Source organism: Sorex araneus, chromosome 6 (genome assembly GCF_027595985.1).
Source record: "Sorex araneus isolate mSorAra2 chromosome 6, mSorAra2.pri, whole genome shotgun sequence".
Taxonomy (NCBI): Eukaryota; Metazoa; Chordata; class Mammalia; order Eulipotyphla; family Soricidae; genus Sorex; species Sorex araneus.
In genome coordinates this window covers 58,323,015-58,340,217 of record NC_073307.1, presented here as the reverse complement: position 1 = coordinate 58,340,217, position 17,203 = coordinate 58,323,015, and the positions used below count along the sequence as shown (strand labels likewise).

The window sequence follows — 17,203 nt, the reverse complement described above, 5'->3', positions numbered from 1 at the left end:
AGGCTCCTCCTGGTTCTGCGGGCGGGAGTGACCCTCAGTGATGTTCATGGGACCTTAGGACCTGCCCAGGATGTGGACTTGGGTTGCTGTGTGCAAGGCAAGGGCCTCCGCTGCAAGCTTGGGAGCAGGCCTGGCCATCTCATGAAATCTTCACGTGAGAGACCGTGGTGGGCAGGCTGCAGGGAGCACAGTTCAACTTCCTGCTGGTGCCCTCTGCCCCCACTTAACACCAGTGATCCCCAAAGCCTGGTCCACACATGGGCACCAAACTCTAAACCTTTATTGGTGACCAGTGTAGAGACAGAGTGATTGAGGTGGGGACAGACGGCCACGGGGACCCCTGCCCGTGGAAAGACTGCACAGTGCCAGCTCCGGGCAGGGCCAGCTCAGCCGGCCCTGGCAACAGGCAGAACCTCGGCCACAGCTGCATAGCAGGAAGTCTCCAACAGGCCCTGGGACGCACTGTGGTTCTGTCACAGGACGATCTTAAAGGAGCTGCAGGAGATAGTGGGCAGGGATTAGTGTGGGGCCCAGACTATAAACTGCTTTGCCCTCAGGGAGATCCGTCTAGGCTCTGTCCCTGTCTCAGTCCCCTTGGAAGGAAGTGGGGGGCTCTCATGCTGGAGCTCAGCCCCCTGCCCCCAGATTAGCAGCTGGTGGGCAGCTTTGGGGGAGCACGCTGCTGAGGGGTGCCATCCTACCTGGCGAAGTCTGGTGAACGGGCAATGACGTGCTGGAACTCAGAGAGGTTGATGGTTCCGTCCCGATCAATATCAGATTCTTCTAGGATCTGGGAATAAGGGAGCTTCAGATGGGCCCCCCCCCGCTCCCTCCATGCCACCGCCCCCCCCCCCCCCCCGATGTTTGCCCCTTCCCGACGCACGTTGTCAATGAGCTGCTTCATCTCTGAATCATTGAGTTGCGTGTCGGCCCCCTGCCCTGTGAGGCAATTGACCAGCTGGCTCAGGTCTTCCCGGTTCAAGGTTCCATCATCATCAAAGTCTGGCGGGGCAGACGGAGCGGGAAGTGGAGATGGTAGGGAGGAGCTCCAAGGCACCCCAGCATCAGCCCAGAAATCCTGAATGGGCCGGGGCAGCGGCACTTACCGAAGATGCGGAAGGCATAGTGGGACTTGATGTCCGGCGTGGCCGTGTCACTGAACACACTGAGGAGGTCCAGAAAGTCCTCGAAGCTCAGGGTGTCCCTGTTCGGGGACGTCGAGAACACTCTGCAGATCCGCTCCTTGAAGGGGTTGGCCTGGGCACAAGAACATCAGTGCTTCTGAGAAGGGCCTGGCCTCTTCTCAGAATGGGTGGGGAGTGCTAAATGCCGGTGCCCACCCTTGCAAGGGGCGTGGGCGAGGGCAGGAGGCTGGCACAGCAGGGCAAAGTTCCACAATACGTGTTCTAAGCACTAGGTCACCCCTTGCCTAGAAACTTCCAGAGGTATCTTGGGGCAGGAAACTGGGTTTCAGGAACTTGGTGATAACAATTAAGGGTGCTCTGCTTCAACAGAAAACTATCTTTGAATCCCAGCTTGGGAAGATAAGGGCCAGAGAGGCCACTCAAGGGGACCAGAGTGCATGGGAGGAAGCTGTGTCCTATCCCTGGCATGGGATGTTTACCACCACCCTCACCCCTCCGCCCACAAAAAAGAAACAACAGAAAAATGCTAGTTAAGCCCAGTGGTTTAGGGGAAACCCTCTGTCCTCAGGAAAGACTAGGAACACGGAGAGGGGCCAAAAGGTCTGGCTCCGGGAGCATCTTTCCCCCAACTACACCAGAACCGCCTGGAGGCGCAGGCAGATGGGGTGGGGAAGGGGTGCCCACCTTCAGCTCCGGAAGGCCAAGGATCCCTTCCGCAGACACGCGCGCCTGCAGCGACTCGTCCACGCCTCGTTGCTGCGGTGGCAGCAGCTCACAGAAGCGCCGGTGGGCTCTGGGGGACAGGAGGCGGGCAGCAGTGGCAGGGGGAGGGTGAGCTCAGGCGCTTCAGGACGCCATACCCTTTCCACGAAGGAAGCCACGGGCGCGGACGGCCAGAGGCCCAGAGTCCAGAGGAAGGGAGGTGACAGGTGGGCAGGTCGGGTTTCCATGCTGGGGCGCACCAGGGAGCGGGCGGTTGGCTGAGGGTGAATACTGGCGAGGGGAGCGACCACCACCCCATCGATCCCGGCGCAATGAGCGTTAACGGTTCCAGCCCGGCCCGGGTTAGGCCGGCGGGGTGGGGGTGGGGGGAACCGGGCACCCTGGGACATCTCTAGTCCCAGCGGCGGCCCCGGAACCACGGCGGCTCCTGCAGAGAGTTCGGTTCTGCACAGCCCCCCGGGCGCCCAGGTTTGGCCGGAGGTGGCCGCGCAAGGGTGACTGCTCCTTCCAGGCTGGGGGCACGGCCCGGGCTCGGGGTTCGGGACGGGGAGCCAGCAGGGGGCCCCTGGGGCCGCCGCGAGGGTCTCGAATGGGGTCAGGGTGGGCACTCACAGCAGAATTTCCTGCTTGGTGAGGAACGTCAGGTCCTGCGGGGCGGAACGGGATAGGGGTGGTGAGTGAGCGGCCGCCCGAGAACCCCCGAGCGCGGCCCCGCGCGCAGCCGCCCGGACCCCGGGCCCCGCGCACCTGGTACTCAGCCAGAAGCTCCTTGGACAGGCGACTGCCCGAGCCCCCCATGGCCGCGTAGCGCGCGCAGCTCGGCTGGCGACTCTCTCGCTTCCGCCCTCACTCGTGTCCCCGCCCAGTGCCCACAACAACCGCTGCTGTCCCCTCCTCCACCGCGCCCCGGGGCCGTCGCTCCGCCGAGCCACCTCTGCGCTGGTTGCTGTCCCCGGCGGGCGGGGAGGTGGGGCCCGGGGCGGGACCAGACGGACGGGGCGGGGGCAGACCTCTCGACCCCGCCCCGGAGGGCGGGGCTGTAGCGCCTGCGCGCTTGCGGCTGCGCGGGCTGGCTGCGCATGCGCCGGAACGCCGGCGGGGCCCTGCCATTGGCTCCGGGAGGCGCTCGGAGGCGGTCGCGCGAGCCTACCGTCTTCCCAGTCAGTGTTGACAGGGAAGTCCCTGAGGGACACCCCTGCGGCCGGGAAGCCACGAGACTGGCGGTCTGGCCGGAGGCGCACGGCGGCGGCGCGGGTGCCCTGCCTCTCAGACTTTTCCCCCGGGCGCCCCGCGCTCCGAGGCCAGCCCAGTCAGGTAGGCGGAAGCGCGGCTGCTCGGGCCGCACGGTCTTGGCGAGTTATATAGGCGAAATAGCAGGCGGCGGCTCCAGCCTGGGGGAGACTCCCGGCCCGGTGAGCCCTGCCGGCCCCTCAGCGTGCTGCGCGCACGCAGCGTTCTCGGGTTGTAGGCGCGCGCCCCACCAACTCTCCTGACAGAGATGAGTCGACAGAGAATGTTAGGGTTTATGCTCGTTCGTTCCACTGTGGAGTGTTCTTAATATCAAACCATTAAGTGGGGCGCGAGAGACAGCACAGCAGGGAGGGCGCTTGCTGGGACGCAGCCGACCCGGGTTCGGTCCGCGGCACCCCGTATGCTCTCCCAGCCCCGCCAGGAGTGATCCCTGAGTGCAGAGCCGGAAGTAAGCTCTGAGCACCGCCGGGTGTAGCCCAAAACTATCCGCTTGTAAACGGTAGATATATTTTCAACTCGGCTAAGCTGCTGGCAGTGGTCTTGCCAGAAACCTGTTGGTGATTTATTAATAATACTACTGTTTCGGGGCTGGAATGATAGCACAGCGGGGAGGGTGTTTACCTTGCACGCGGCCAAACCGGGTTCGATTCCCAGCAACCCATATGGTCCCCTGAGCACCGCCAGGGGTAATTCCTGAATCCAGAGCCAGGAGTGACCCCTGTGCATCACTGAGTGTGACCCAAAAGGCAATAATAATAATAATAATAATAATAATAATACTGTTTTGATTTTGGGATCACACCCGGCCGTGCTCAAGGGACCATGAAGTGCTGGGGATTGAAGTCTAGCCTGTTGAGCTATCTCCCCAGCCTTTTAAAATATTTACCGAAGGCATGTGTTTCTTTTGTAATCAGAACAAACAGTTCTGGTTTGTTCTTATTTGATTTGGTGTGCCTGGCAGGGCTGGGTGGGGGTCGCATATAGAGTTTGAGGGAATTGAAACTGGATCAGGTGAGTGGAAGGCAAGTGCCTTACCCACTGTACTATCCCCCCCAACAGGTTATTTGAAAATAAAAATACATGAGCCTATTTGTGTATTATTTTTATTATTATGGTTGTTTCAGGTAATCCCATGGCCCTTCCGCCAGAGTCTGGGGAACCTTCATATTTGCTGCCAGAAGACCGAGATACCTGGGGAGGACACAAGACTCCTGACTTTGTCTATGGGCAGCAGGAGCTTGTGCTGGAGGGGGTTCAGTGGCTTGGCATCCCCCGCACCCTTCCAGGCCAACTAGCCCAGTCCCGTTTCGACTCAGCTCTCTGCTCATCCTGGAGGCAGCGGATGGAGCTGGGCTTGTTCCGCTACTATCTTGAGGAGTTGCAGACCCGGACCCTGCCTGGCACTGTGGGCTTCGTTGCTCAGCTGAATGTGGAGCGAGGTGTACGTAGGAGACACCCACAGGACATCCAGAGTGTGAGGCAGGCGTTTGACCCCAGACAGTTTAACTTCACTCACATCAGGCCAGGAGAAGTCCTTTTCCGTCTGAGCCGTGCACCTGGTCAACAAGAAGACATCTTTGTGGTGATCAACATCAGCCCCTTGGAGTGGGGCCACGTGCTACTGGTGCCCGAGCCCACCCGGGAATTCCCCCAGCGCCTGCTGCCCACGGTGCTGCAGGCTGGGCTAGAGGCCGTGCTCCTCAGCTCACACCCTGGTTTCCGGGTGGGCTTCAACAGTCTGGGGGGTCTGGCCTCTGTGAACCATCTGCATCTACATGGCTACTACCTGGCGCACAGACTACCTGTGGAGTGGGCCCCAAGTGATCCCCTGGACTCCAAGGGCCATTTGCACCTGCTCCGGACCCTCCCGGCCCCCGGCTTCCTCTTCTACACCAGCAGGCCTGGTGCTGACCTGGAGGCCTTGATCCGAAGAGTTTGTTGGGCCACTGACTACCTGTATGAACATGAGATTGCACATAACCTGTTTGTGACCAGGGGAGCTCCCCCTGGAAAGCCTTCACCTTCCTCTGCCCTTACTGGGCTCCGGGTCATCCTATGGGCTCGGAAGTCCAGCTTCGGAGTAAAGGAGGGCGAGGCTTTCAATGTTGCCCTCTGCGAGCTGGCTGGGCACCTCCCAGTGAAACGGCCTGAGGATTTCGACAGCATGACTGAGGCCACCGCTCTGGCCCTCATCCAGGACAGTCTACTGCCCCCAACCTTGGCCCAGGAGGTCCAGGCAGCTTTGGTAGCCTTGATGGAACAGGAGGAACAGTAGGGCAGTGAATGTATTTCCCTTCTGCCTGGGAGTGGCCCATCACAGTCACAGGATTTTTTGCTTGTATGTTTGGGCAGTGCCCAGGAATGGGTCGGGGACTTAGCAACAGCTAGCCTGTACACAGGGTACATGTATGATGCCCACCCCCTTCCCACAAAGGGAACTGGAAAGAGTGATGGAAGAAGAGGCCCCTTGGAGTAAAGGACCGGATGTGGCTCCCTCATGGATATATCTGAAGACTCAGACAGTTTCAGGAATACAGGCCCTGGGCTTTCACCTCATGAACTTGCCCTTCAATCCAGCCTTAGGCTCAATACCCTCCTCTGCCTCTGCCCTCTGCCTCTGCCCTCTGTCTAGCTCCATCTTTAGTCACCTTCACCACGCCATCTTTCTCCCTCCAGTACTCTGAACTGCACATGCTTCCCCCACCACCACAACCATACATACACCATCATCATACATGGAATTGGGTGTCCTCTCAGCCTTCCTGAGGGCTAGCAGAGACTCAAGAATCACTGCCTAGATGGACGACTCCAAGGTAGGGGAGTCGAGAGTGGCATAAGCAGATGGCTGCGTCTATGTGAGGTTTTCACGTAGAATCCTGGCTCGAGGCTGCCATGATAAGGCAGTGTATCACATTTCAGTGTGTAAATGTTGGGACTGGAGCGATAGTACAGTGGGTAGGGAGCTTGCCCTGCACATGGCCGACCCAGATTCAATCTCTGGCATCCCATATGGATCCCTAAGCACTGCCAGGAGTAATTTCTGAGTTCAGAGCCAGGAGTAAGGCTTGAGCACCACCAGGTGTGACCCCAAAACAGAAAATGTGAGGTCTATAGAATTAGCACCTGGTTTGATTTCTGGCACCCTATAGGGTTCCCCTAAGCCCTGGCAGAAGTGATCCCTGAGTATAGTCAAGAGTCAAGGGTAAGCCCTCCTGAGTATAGCCCTGTGTGGCCCTCAAACAAAAACAAATGTGTAAACCTTTAACATACACATTTCTGTCAGAAGACTGGTCACCCTCCTGCTTTGGTATTTTGCTTTTCCCTTCCTGTCTTTCCTCTAGGCACTCATGCTCGCTTTCTCTCTCTCTCTCTCTCTCTCTCTCTCTCTCTCTCTCTCTCTCTCTCTCTCTCTCTCTCTCTCTGTCTCTCTCCCTCTCCCTTTTCCCTTTTTTCCTCTCCCCCTTTCCTTGCTCAGTCTCCCAGGGCAATGCTGGCCATAGTAAAACTGTGACCCTCCAACTCTCAGCATTTCCCTGTGCTTCAGAGGAGAGCCATCTCAGGAGCAAATAAAATTTTCTATAAGAAGGAAGGCCTTTGGATTACAAACTGGGTTCTTTAACAGTGTGTGTGTGAGAGAGGGGGATCAGTGTGTGAATGGAAGAGGTTATGGGCAGGAGTGGAGGTACCAGGGCAATTGGACGGAAAGTACAGTAATCGTAGATCAAATCCATAAAGGTAAACACTAACCTTTTTTTTAGGGGCTGGAGTGAAAGTCTAGCAGATAGGGCACTTGCCTTGCATGTCACTGACCCTGAGTCTCCCAAAGCTGCCAGAAATAAGCCCTGAGCACCACTGGGTTTGTCCTCCACACTGTAAGAAGTAATAATTTGGTTTTGAGCCATACCTGGCAATGCTCAGATCTGACTTCTGGCTCTGCACTCAGAAATTTCTTCTGGTGGTGTTTGGGCATCATGTGGATGCCAGGTATGGAACCTGGGTTGGCTGCACAGCAGACTTGCTACCCACTGTATCATCTCTTCAGCCTCCCCAAAATAATGTTTTTTTATTTTATTTTAATTTTTGACTTTTTGGGTCATACCCGACAATGCTCTGGGGTTGCTCCTGGCTCTGTACTCAAGAATTACTCCTGGCGTTGCTCCAGGGACTATATGGGGATTGGGGTTGGCTGCGTGCAAGACAAATGCCCAACCGGCTGTACTATCTCTTGGGCCCCAAGTAAAGGGGTGGAGAGCAGGAGAGGGCGGCCCTGAGGGTTGGCCTAGGGAAAGACTGAGAAGACAGTGGCAAGTGGCAGGGCATGTATGTGATGCCGTTTGAAGCCCAGCACCACATGGCCCCTGAATCACCCTCCTGGGATGGCCCAATCTAAGGAAAAATGAGCAATAGGACAGCAAGCAAGTGCAATCCGTGGTACCCCATAGGGTCCCCAGAGCCCTGCAAGGAATAAGATTACCGTTAGGTATGGCCCCCAAACAAACAAACAAAAAAAAGCCTGCAGAAACAGTCCAACGTTTGTACTCATCGCATGGTAGTCAGATGGCTCTGAGATGCAAGTCTCTTGATCACTGTGGAACCTTCCCGCCCGAATTTAGCCGCAGCCCGAGGGCTGGTGGGCGTGGCTCGCGGAGGCCCCGCCCCAGAACGCTCCTCCAATGCGGGGGCTGCCCTGTGTCCATGGCTACGGCGGCGGCGGCTGCGGACTTAGGGAGGCGCCGCCGCCGCCGGCTCGCTGAGCTAGGCGTGACCTCGAGCGGGAGCGGGCTCCCCCTTGCGACCGGCGCAGACAACCGGCCTCTGGGAACGAGGAGACCCCCGAGAGCCCCCGCAGAGTCCTGGAATAAGTGGGAGTCCGGAGAAGGGTGGACATGAGCCACCAGCTGAGCTCCCGCCCAGGCGGCTAGGGGTGGACCCGCAGTCGACACAATTTGGGTGGGCAGAAACTGCCGGGGCTTCTCCCTCTGCCACCAACCAGAGCCCAACCTAGTTCGCATGAGCCTTGCCTCAGTGGGAAAACTTGAGTCACAAGGCTAGGGGGCGTTCAGTTTTCACCTCTATTTACTAATTTATTTTGGTTTTAGGGGCCACACCCTGGCGATGCTCTGGGCTCTCTCCTGGCGATCAGTCCAGGCAGGGTTCCAGGGACCGTATCGGGTGCCGGGGATTGCACTTGTATTGGCCGCTGGCAAGCAAGAGCTCACCAGCTGTACTAACTCTTTGGTCCCTCCCTCTATTTTTAAAAGCCAAGAATCCCTGCTGCACTTCCCATTCAGGGACTAAAAGTGCTTCTCTTGGTCTCTACCCCTTGCCCAGTTCCCACACATCACCCGGCGGGACTGTAGGGTCTGGAGTGATCCTTATGGTTTGGGGTTGGTAGTAAATCCAACACCTCTCTGCCCCATTACCTGCTTGGAGACTTGTTGCTGGGGGTGATTCTGTGGCCACTTTCCCCTCTAACACCAAGGGGCCCAGGATGTTAAGGAGACCACCAGGAGGGCAAGCCTGGAAGGGAGGGGACTCAGGGTTCACTGGCACTCCTTTCCTCCCAGAATCAAGAGGATGGAGCCAAGTGCCTCTCAGAACAATGAGTCAGAGAAAGGATATGCTGACAAGGCGCCTGATGCCAGGTGTGTTCAGGCCAAGGCTGCCCACCCTTCTGGCCCTTCTCGGCAGACACCCTCAAAGGCTGCCTCTAAGGCCATTCGGAGTGGAGTTACCTTAGCCATTGTGGCCAAGAAAATCCCCAAGAAAACCTTAGTCCAAGCTGACTCAGATTACCTAGAAAATGGGAAGAGAAAGAGAAGGAGGAAACGCAGGTAATTGGTCTCCTGGCCTGTTTTTAGCTGGAATGTGTGTGTTTGGGGGTGGGGGAGGCGGAACTGAGGTCCAGGTCACATTCAGAGTAGGCTGGTTTAGTTTGGAATTTCAGCATATTTTTCTTCTTCTTTTTTTTCCTTTTTGGGTCAAACCCGGCAATGCTCAGGGATTACTCCTGGCTCTGCACTCAGGAATCACTCCTGGCGGTGCTTGGGGGGGACCATGAGGGATGCTGGGAATCGAACCTGGGTTGGTTGCATGCAAGGCAAACGCCCTACCCACTGTGCTATCACTCCAGCCCCTCCTTTTTTATAAAATGTGTTACTGCTTATGCTTTAAAAAATTTTAGCACATTTATAGCATCCTGGTTGATTTTTGCTGTTTTTTGTTTTTTTTTTTTTTTCCTTTTGAGGGGGTTATTGAACCACACTTGGCAATTTCAGGGGCTGTTTCTGGTTCTGTGCTTAAAGAAAACTGTATGTGGTGTTGGGGACCAGGGATCAAATTAGGCTTGACCATATGCAAGGCAAATGCCTTAACCCTTGTTCTATCTGCCCAACGACATTTTTGTGTGTGGCAGGAGCAGGAAATAAATAACTCAGAGCTTACTCCTGGCTCTGTGAGCCCTGTGCTCCGGGCTCATTCCTGGTGGGGGTTGAGGGACCTTATGAGGTGCTGGGGATCGAACCAGGTCAGCCATGATCTGACCTGATCTCCTATCTCTCTGGCCTGGTCTTTTAAGGGGCTGCTATATAAAGTGGTTCACATAATGAATTTTTTTGGGGAGGGTCTCTTCACTAGGAGAGGTCTCTTTACTTGAGGTGGGGGAACTTTTCACTGGGTATTGTCCTCTGACTCTGCTGATCTCGAATCTTCCTCCTTTCCAGACCCCTGGCTATCAACCTGACCAACTGCAAGTATGAGAGTGGTAAGTGTTTTTGGCACTTATCTTTGAGAAAAACTCACCATTGCCCTCCTGCCTCCCCGACCTTTGATCGAAGAGGAGAGGGAGCAGGTGCAAATGCTTCTTTTCCTTTCCCTTCAAATGGCTGCTGTAAACCATGCTCACACGCTGGGAGTCAGGTGTTGGGCCCCCAACATGATTTCTATTGATTGAGGTCCTCACTGGTTTGGGTGTAGCCATGATGTGGGCAATGCCAGGGACATAACCTACAGCCTCACACACAGGGCAAGTGCTGTGTCGCAGAGCCATATTTTCAGGGGCCTGCAAAATCCAAACCTCCAAGGGGGCTTTAGCAATTGAGAAAAATGTTGGGCCAGAGAGATAAAGCTCAACTAGCTGAGCGGAGGCATTTCTTGCGGGGGGCACCAGGGTTTGATCCTTGGTACCACATGGTCCCCCGACACCTGATGAAAGTTACCCCTGAACACTGTTGGGCATGGCTCCTAGAAGGAGGAACAGCAGTGACAGAAAACCCCAGGCAGCTCTGTGCTCTGTCTACCCCTGGCCTATCTGGCATCTGGGAGTTATTGCCACCTGCATGCCCTGTGAGTCCTCCTGAGGTCACCTTTACAGCCTGGCAGGAGTGGACAGCCCAGCCTCTGGGTCCGCTGATCACTTTTGGGAGGCTTTTCCCGAAAACTTGGAGTGACACTGGGTGGTGACTGAGGGCCCCCCTCCCCAGGCCCTCTCTGGCAGCTTTGTTCTCCTTGTCCTGTCCACAGTGCGCAGGGCTGCCCAGATGTGTGGCCTGAAGGAAGTCGGGGAGGATGAAGAGTGGACTGTGTATTGGACAGACAGCTCTGTTTCTCTGGAGCGTGTTATGGACATGAAGCGGTTTCAGGTGACAACTGCTTCCCAAGACCCATGGGCTGTGGCTGCCCAGTGTCCCTCAGCCTCCTGTCCAGGTCTCAGGCCACCATCCAAGGCTGGAAGCTCTGACCCGGGAACATGTGTGCCTGACTGTGTGCATGGGTGCTCGTGTGTAAGAGTGCATGTTTGTGTGTGCAAGTGTTCATATGTGTGCTTATATGTGTGTGTGCCTGAGTGTGCACAAGTGTGAGCACCCATGAGAGTGCATGAGTACGTGTGTGTGTAAAACTGCATGTACGTATGAGTGTGCATATGTGTGAGTGAGAGTGTGCGAGAATGCACATGCTTCCTCAGTTTTACCTCCATGGTGACATGGGCCTTGACCTTAGTGCTTCCTTGACCTTAGTGCTCTTGGGTGAGGCTGGGGATGTCAAAATCCACTGGTTTTGTTGTTTCAGAGAATCAACCACTTTCCCGGCATGTCAGAGATTTGCCGCAAAGACCTCCTGGCCAGGAACCTGAACCGAATGCAAAAGCTGTTCCCCACCCAGTACAATATTTTCCCCCGTACCTGGTGCCTCCCCGCTGAGTGAGTATGCATGTATATGTGTGTGTGTGGGGGGGGGTTTCAGAGTCCCAGAGAGAAGTGGACCTGGGCAGGAAGAGTCCCTACGAACCGGGGGAGCAAGCCCCCATGACCCAGAACCCTGAGCAGCCTCCTTGCACAGTTACGGGGAATTCCAGTCATACGGCCGCCAGCGGAAAAACTGCACATACATCTGCAAACCCGACAGTGGCTGCCAGGGCCGAGGCATCTTCATCACCCGCAACCCCAAGGAGATCAAGCCCGGGGAGCACATGATCTGCCAGCAGTACATCGCCAAGGTCAGGGGCCCAGAGCCAGCCTGCCTGCCACCTCTGACCTCACTTTCTCCATTCCTTAGCAGGAATACTAAGTGTGTGCAAGATACCCCTCGGTATCTGAGCACCACCAGGTGCTTCAAAAGCTCCCTTTCCCCCAGCCCTTCCTCATCAATGGCTTCAAGTTTGACATGAGAATCTACGTCCTCATCACATCCTGCGACCCGCTGAAGCTATTCATGTATGAGGAAGGCCTGGCCCGCTTTGCCACCATGCCCTATGTGGAGCCCAGCCATGGCAATCTGGTGAGGCCGGAGAAACCATACCAGCCCTGTTCCTGGATGGAGCCCATGGGCACTGCCCCCCCTTGCTGGCAGGAGGGCCTGAAGGAGCAATGTGCTGATCCCCCACGGGTTGACAGGGACAGAGGACTGGTAGGGAAGGGCCAGAGGCCTGGGAACCAGTGCATCTCTCTGTCTCAGGAGGACGTGTGCATGCACCTGACCAACTATGCGATCAACAAACACAGCGAGAATTTTGTCCGGGATGAAGCTGTGGGCAGTAAGAGGTACTGCTCTCTTTCTTATTCCTCTCCCCTGCCCTGAAAGCTGGCCTTTCTGGATCCTTCTTCCATGCATGGCCACCATACAAAGCCACCAGCCCCACTGCCACCTGGGCCTTGCCGCTGGCCACTCTTTCCTATGCAGGGATGCAGGCAGGCACTGAAGGGTTGGTTTGGGGGAGCTTCCACATGCGGAAATGGGGCATCTTCTGAACACTGGGCCTCGCAGGAAGCTGTCAACACTCAACGCCTGGCTGCGGGAGCACAGCTACAACCCCCGGGAGCTGTGGGGGGACATAGAAGACATCATCATCAAAACTATCATCTCGGCCCACTCTGTCCTCCGCCACAACTACCGGACGTGTTTCCCCCAGTACCTGAGCGGGGCCCTGTGCGCCTGTTTCGAGATCCTTGGCTTTGACATCCTGCTGGACCACAAGCTGAAACCCTGGCTGCTGGAGGTGCAGACTGGGCCCTGGGACACACTGGGGAAGGGGCGCCCAGGTAGGGGAGCAGGGATGGGGTGGGCCCACAGTAGCACTGGGGGCACAGCTGGGAAGGCACAAGACCTGCAGAGGCAAATGGTACTGGCTTGTAAGCTCCAGTGTGGGGATCTGGGGTTCGGGGATCAGGGCTGCTCTCAGCCATGCCCCTGTAGCCTGGAAATCGGGACTCCCCTGGCCCTCCTGTCAGAGGTTTGGACAGGGCCGGATGATGGACCCTCCTGCAGGTGAACCACTCTCCCAGCTTCACCACGGACTCCCGCCTTGACCGCGAAGTAAAGGACACGCTTCTTTGTGACACCATCAGCCTCCTCCGCCTCAGGGGCTGTGACAGGCGGAAGGTGCTAGAAGAGGACAAGCGGAGAATCAAGGAGCGGCTTCTGCTGGGCCACCAGCATCCGCGAGAGGCCAGGTGCAGTGGGGCCTGAGTCTATCAAGTGTCCCTGCTCTGTGGGTCTTCTGGGTCCTTCCCCAACGGCCAGTGCAGGAGGCAACCTGGGGCTGGTTTGCTGTTTGCACAGATACTCATCAGCCCAAATCCAGTGGTGCAGTGAATCTCCCTCCTTTTCTGTTTCCTCTTGGGATTTGTTTTTGTTTTTGTGCCATACCCGGCGGTACTCAGAGATCATCCCTAACAGTGCTTGGGGCACCATATGGGCTGCCAGGGATCGAACCCATGCCAGGGTGAACCAAGCACCTTCCCCACCATCCTCTCTCCAGACTGTTTCCTCTTTGGAGCGGGAGCAGTTTCATGACTGTTTCCTGCAGAGACCTAAGACTCATGCACGTTGGTTTCTCCTCTTCATGACCCCAGTAGCAGAACTTTCACATGCCTTGGATCTATAATATCTTAGGGCAATTTTCAATCAGCATGTAAGGAGCTCTTCTTAACAAACAAATAAACAAAACTTCTAGAAAGCATTATTTGAGAAAGTTTGCAGTAATGACATGCAGGGCTGGAGTGATAGTACAGGAGGTAAAGTGCTTGCCTTATATGAAGCTGACTCCTCATTCTATCCCTGGCACCATATGTATGGTTCCTGGAGCACTGCTAGGGGTCACTCTGAGAGCAGAGCCAGGAATAGCCCCTGAGCACCTCTGGGTATGAGCCAAACCCCACCCTCTTCCCCCCAGTCTCCCCCCAAATGAAACACAGTGAGCAGTTTGATCATCCAGTAACAAGGGACTGTTTCAATCTGTCACTGTTTTGGGGCCACACCAGGCAGTGCTCAGGGGTCACTGCTGGCTGTGCCTGGAGGACCATATGGAGTATCAGAGATTGAATCTCTGGTGGCTATATGCAAGGCAAGTGACCTCCTCACTGTGCTGTGTCTCCAGCCCCTGATCTAAGTCAGTATTATTTGCATTGAAAAGACGGGTCAAGGACATAATGCTCTGTTGTGCTTCTGAGTCCTGGTTAATGGACTCAGGGCAGTAGAGAAATGCACATGGAAGAAATGAACCCGAGCAGTTTGTTCCTACCACATGATCGTGTGGTACCACTGGCACTTAACCACTAGGGAGTGGAAGCAAGGCCCAACTCCAATACCCGGGGCCCCCACAGGCAACTGCTGGGGACTCGTGACTGTGACGAGTCATGTCTGCCAACAGGGAACAAAGTGAACACTGCAGGTTGGAGAGCAAGTGTGACTCCCACTGGAACCCAGGGCAGATACTTTCCGTGTGGAAGAAGGGAAAGGTGGAATGCCTGTTTACCACACGGTGTGCTTGGCAGCAAGCCAGGACTTGTACTCAGGCCTCTGGGGGCCTCACTACCACATGCTCAGTCTTCCTCACTCACCAGGGGTCCATTCCCACAGGCAAGAACAAATGGGGTTCGCATCCCAGGCCGCCATGCTAGACCAAGAATACTATGAGGACTCGCACCTGGGGGGTTACCGGCGAATCTACCCCAGGTCCAACAGCGAGAAGTATGCGCCCTTCTTCAAGCATGATGGCTCACTCTTCCAGGAGACTGCAGCGTCCAAGGCCAGAGACGAGTGCGCCAGGTACTGGGTCTGCCCTCCACGGCCTCTCTCTGCAGGGCGGATGGGAGGGTGGAGTGAGGATTGCTGGGCCCTTTGGGAATCCCTCTTTGGTAGATGCCACTGCCATCCCCCCAAACAAACATGGGCATTTCATGTTCGTTGTATTGCTTTTGGGTCCACATTCAGTGGTGCTCAAGGCTGACTCCTGGCTCTGTGCTCAGGGTCATACCTGACAGCACTCGGGCCCCTATGGGGTGTTGGGAATTGAACCCGGGTCAGCTGCATGCAAAAGGAAAACACTGGCCCCACTGTCCTGTCTCTTCAGCCCCACTTTCACCATCTCTCACTCACCATCTCTCTGGTGTCTGAAGCGGCTCTGTCTCCATCAGGCAGCAACTCGAGGTGCTCCGCCTAAAGCAGGTGCAGCAGAGCTTAGGCAATCAGAGGCGGAAGGACAGCCGAGAGCAAAACCAGGGGGAGTCAGCAGGGGAGAAGAGCCAGTCCAGGACCGCACGGTGCAGCACCCAGCCTCCCCGGGCTCCTGTGGGTTACCGGACCCGCACCTGCACTCACAGCCGCACTCAGGAGAGAGGGAAGGCAGAGCAGGGCCATGCCACTGCTGCTCGAGTGAGGCCAGGGGGAGGGAGGGAGAGAGGGGAGAGGGCCGGGAGGTGGCCCTTGACACCCGCCATCCACAACCCTCTCTCGTGCGCCTTGTAGCCTTTGACAGCACACCTGGACACCACGCAGCCACAGAACATTGTGGAGGAAGAGGAGCAGGAGCGGATGAAGGGCCTGCTCCAGAGGGAGACTCTCATCCGCAGCCTGGGGATTGTAGAGCAGATCACTCACTTGCTGGACCCCAACCCGCAGGGCCAAAAGCTTCATGAGTATCGGGTGAGGGTCCCTGCACAGCTTCTAGGAACCTGGAGCGCAGGGGTTGTGGTGGGAGCAGCAGTGTGCCTGGGGGTGAGAGGGAGTGGGGAGGGGGCGGCTGGGCATTGGGAAAGGGATTTGGTCCTTTGGTGTCTCTTCCCAGGCTCCCAAGTGCAGCTCCCAGCCTCCTTTCTTACAGGGATTCATCCTCTGTGTTATTTTTGTCTCATGATCATGACAGCATGACCAAAAATGACAAGGCCCTGGTGTCATTCTCTCTCTAGCAGGGGCAGTGCCATGGCTCTGGGGGACAACTCGGCATGCCTCAGGCCTAGGAAAGCCATTTTCCCTGGGCTATAGCGACCCTTCCATCTCTCTGTTCTTGCTCAACCCCCCAGGACTCCCCACCTCCTGCTTCGCACCCCCCCCAACCTCAGGGCATGACCAGTTCCAGTTCTATGGTGGTGAATGCCTGGAGGAACTTCTTTCTCAGAAGCTGTCCCTCCCACGCTTAACAGAGGCCTGGCCTCACAGAAAATGTAAGAGGCCACTCCTCTCTAGCCTAGACCACACCAGGACGGGCAGGGCGGTGGAGAAATGCCATCAGCAAGGCTGCTGTTCCTCGAGGCCCTCCAAGAGCTGGGTTCTGCCCACTTCCTGAGTCCGGTGCTGCCTAATGTGCTGGACCCCAGGGCCTCAGGGCACCTGTCCAGCATGGAGACAGCACTGCTCCGGCCTGCTGGCCACCATCTACAGCCCAGGACCTTCCAATGGACAGATCCCGTGACTCTGGGACCCTCCTTATCGCCAGTGAAGAAGTATGAAAGGCGCTGTCTGTCTAGCCCCAGAATCCGGCTCCCAGGCAGTGAGTATGCGAGCCCAGTCTGGGTCACTCTAAGCGGAGTCGCTGCCCACTGAGCTCCCAGCTGGGACATGTCCAGCATCCAATTGGCATTTTTGACTGTGCAGGAATGGGGGAGGCCGGGATCCCTTTTATCTGTCCATCTCCTGTGTGCCAGGGAAAGGGTGGGGTAGATAGTCTCAGCACTCAATGGACTTGGTAGGGAAGTGAACCCATGACCAGGCCCATGAGTGTGATGCAGTAGAAGGTAGTGGGCACCGGCCATTGGGCAGCAGTGGCAGGGGAGGTGTAGTGGGTCCAGTGTACTCAGTGCCCCGTGTGTCCACTACAGAAACCCACGGCACCAGGAGGCTAGAAGCCATGAACCAGGCCACAAAAGCGTCAGCGACGTCTTCCCTATACCCTAAGCAGGGCTATGTCCTGCGGCCGGACAGACGGACAAACAGCAGCTGGAGCGAGTGTGCCGACCCCCGGGCACGCTGACTGGCCAGCTGCGGGCCTCGGGGCAGAGGCGAGTGCCATCTGCCCTGAAAAGACTCCCCTTAGCCTTCACGAGGACAGAAGGGCCTGCTAGATCATGCCTTGGCAGGAAGGCCACCGTCCTTCGAGAAGAGGTGCAGCGTGGGGGGGGGTGTCGGGCCTGCGAATGGGAGCCAGGGCCCTGAGGCATGTGACACCAGCAGCTAGGGCCACAAAGCTTCGTGGACACCAGGAGCTTGCACCCCGAGACATCTGGACACCAGCAGGAAGGGTCCACAACATCTGGACACTAGCGGGCTGAGCCCGAGGTATCTGGACACCAGGAACCTGGGCCTAAGGCATG

The 17,203-nt window shown here is 56.7% G+C and overlaps 3 protein-coding genes across 4 annotated transcripts; 2 read left to right on the top strand and 1 right to left on the bottom strand.

The window, feature by feature from the left end:
• Positions 1 to 264: 264 nt before the first annotated feature.
• CIB1 (calcium and integrin binding 1) lies at positions 265 to 2,844 on the bottom strand. Its single transcript, XM_004617585.2, has 7 exons — positions 2,616 to 2,844; positions 2,481 to 2,515; positions 1,830 to 1,938; positions 1,107 to 1,257; positions 884 to 1,002; positions 702 to 790; positions 265 to 495 (listed from the first exon to the last, which is right to left on the bottom strand). The coding sequence occupies exons 1-7, from the start codon at positions 2,664 to 2,666 to the stop codon at positions 474 to 476; spliced, it is 576 nt and encodes a 191-aa protein (XP_004617642.1). The 5' UTR covers positions 2,667 to 2,844; the 3' UTR covers positions 265 to 473.
• A 161-nt stretch (positions 2,845 to 3,005) lies between these two features.
• Positions 3,006 to 6,709, top strand: GDPGP1 (GDP-D-glucose phosphorylase 1). Of its 2 annotated transcripts, none has more exons than XM_004617584.2 (2): positions 3,006 to 3,182; positions 4,244 to 6,709. In XM_004617584.2, exon 2 carries the CDS (start codon positions 4,252 to 4,254, stop codon positions 5,392 to 5,394), a length of 1,143 nt encoding a protein of 380 aa, XP_004617641.2. In that variant the 5' UTR covers positions 3,006 to 3,182; positions 4,244 to 4,251; the 3' UTR covers positions 5,395 to 6,709. The 2 variants fall into 2 exon arrangements, with proteins under 2 accessions (XP_004617641.2, XP_054998725.1); XM_055142750.1 differs by lacking the exon at positions 3,006 to 3,182 and adding an exon at positions 3,205 to 3,280.
• On the top strand, positions 5,806 to 17,178 carry TTLL13 (tubulin tyrosine ligase like 13). The gene is made up of 14 exons (XM_055142749.1): positions 5,806 to 5,932; positions 9,842 to 9,882; positions 10,641 to 10,759; positions 11,187 to 11,317; positions 11,457 to 11,613; positions 11,751 to 11,894; positions 12,072 to 12,157; positions 12,381 to 12,612; positions 12,882 to 13,066; positions 14,475 to 14,663; positions 15,032 to 15,269; positions 15,363 to 15,539; positions 16,080 to 16,383; positions 16,712 to 17,178. The coding sequence occupies exons 3-14, from the start codon at positions 10,658 to 10,660 to the stop codon at positions 16,861 to 16,863; spliced, it is 2,097 nt and encodes a 698-aa protein (XP_054998724.1). The 5' UTR covers positions 5,806 to 5,932; positions 9,842 to 9,882; positions 10,641 to 10,657; the 3' UTR covers positions 16,864 to 17,178.
• The last annotated feature ends 25 nt before the right edge of the window (positions 17,179 to 17,203 follow it).

Excerpts from the sequence above, each read along its gene's own strand:
- GDPGP1 (XM_004617584.2), top strand. The coding sequence starts at position 4,252 with ATGGCCCTTCCGCCAGAGTCTGGGGAACCTTCATATTTGCTGCCAGAA.
- TTLL13 (XM_055142749.1), top strand. The coding sequence starts at position 10,658 with ATGTGTGGCCTGAAGGAAGTCGGGGAGGATGAAGAGTGGACTGTGTAT. Across the intron at positions 11,318-11,456 it reads ACCTGGTGCCTCCCCGCTGA|TTACGGGGAATTCCAGTCAT; the intron begins GTGAGTATGCAT and ends CTCCTTGCACAG. Across the intron at positions 15,540-16,079 it reads AAAAGCTTCATGAGTATCGG|CCTAGACCACACCAGGACGG; the intron begins GTGAGGGTCCCT and ends ACTCCTCTCTAG.
- CIB1 (XM_004617585.2), bottom strand. The coding sequence starts at position 2,666 with ATGGGGGGCTCGGGCAGTCGCCTGTCCAAGGAGCTTCTGGCTGAGTAC. Across the intron at positions 1,003-1,106 it reads CTATGCCTTCCGCATCTTCG|ACTTTGATGATGATGGAACC; the intron begins GTAAGTGCCGCT and ends CTGCCCCGCCAG. Across the intron at positions 496-701 it reads CGTTCACCAGACTTCGCCAG|CTCCTTTAAGATCGTCCTGT; the intron begins GTAGGATGGCAC and ends TATCTCCTGCAG.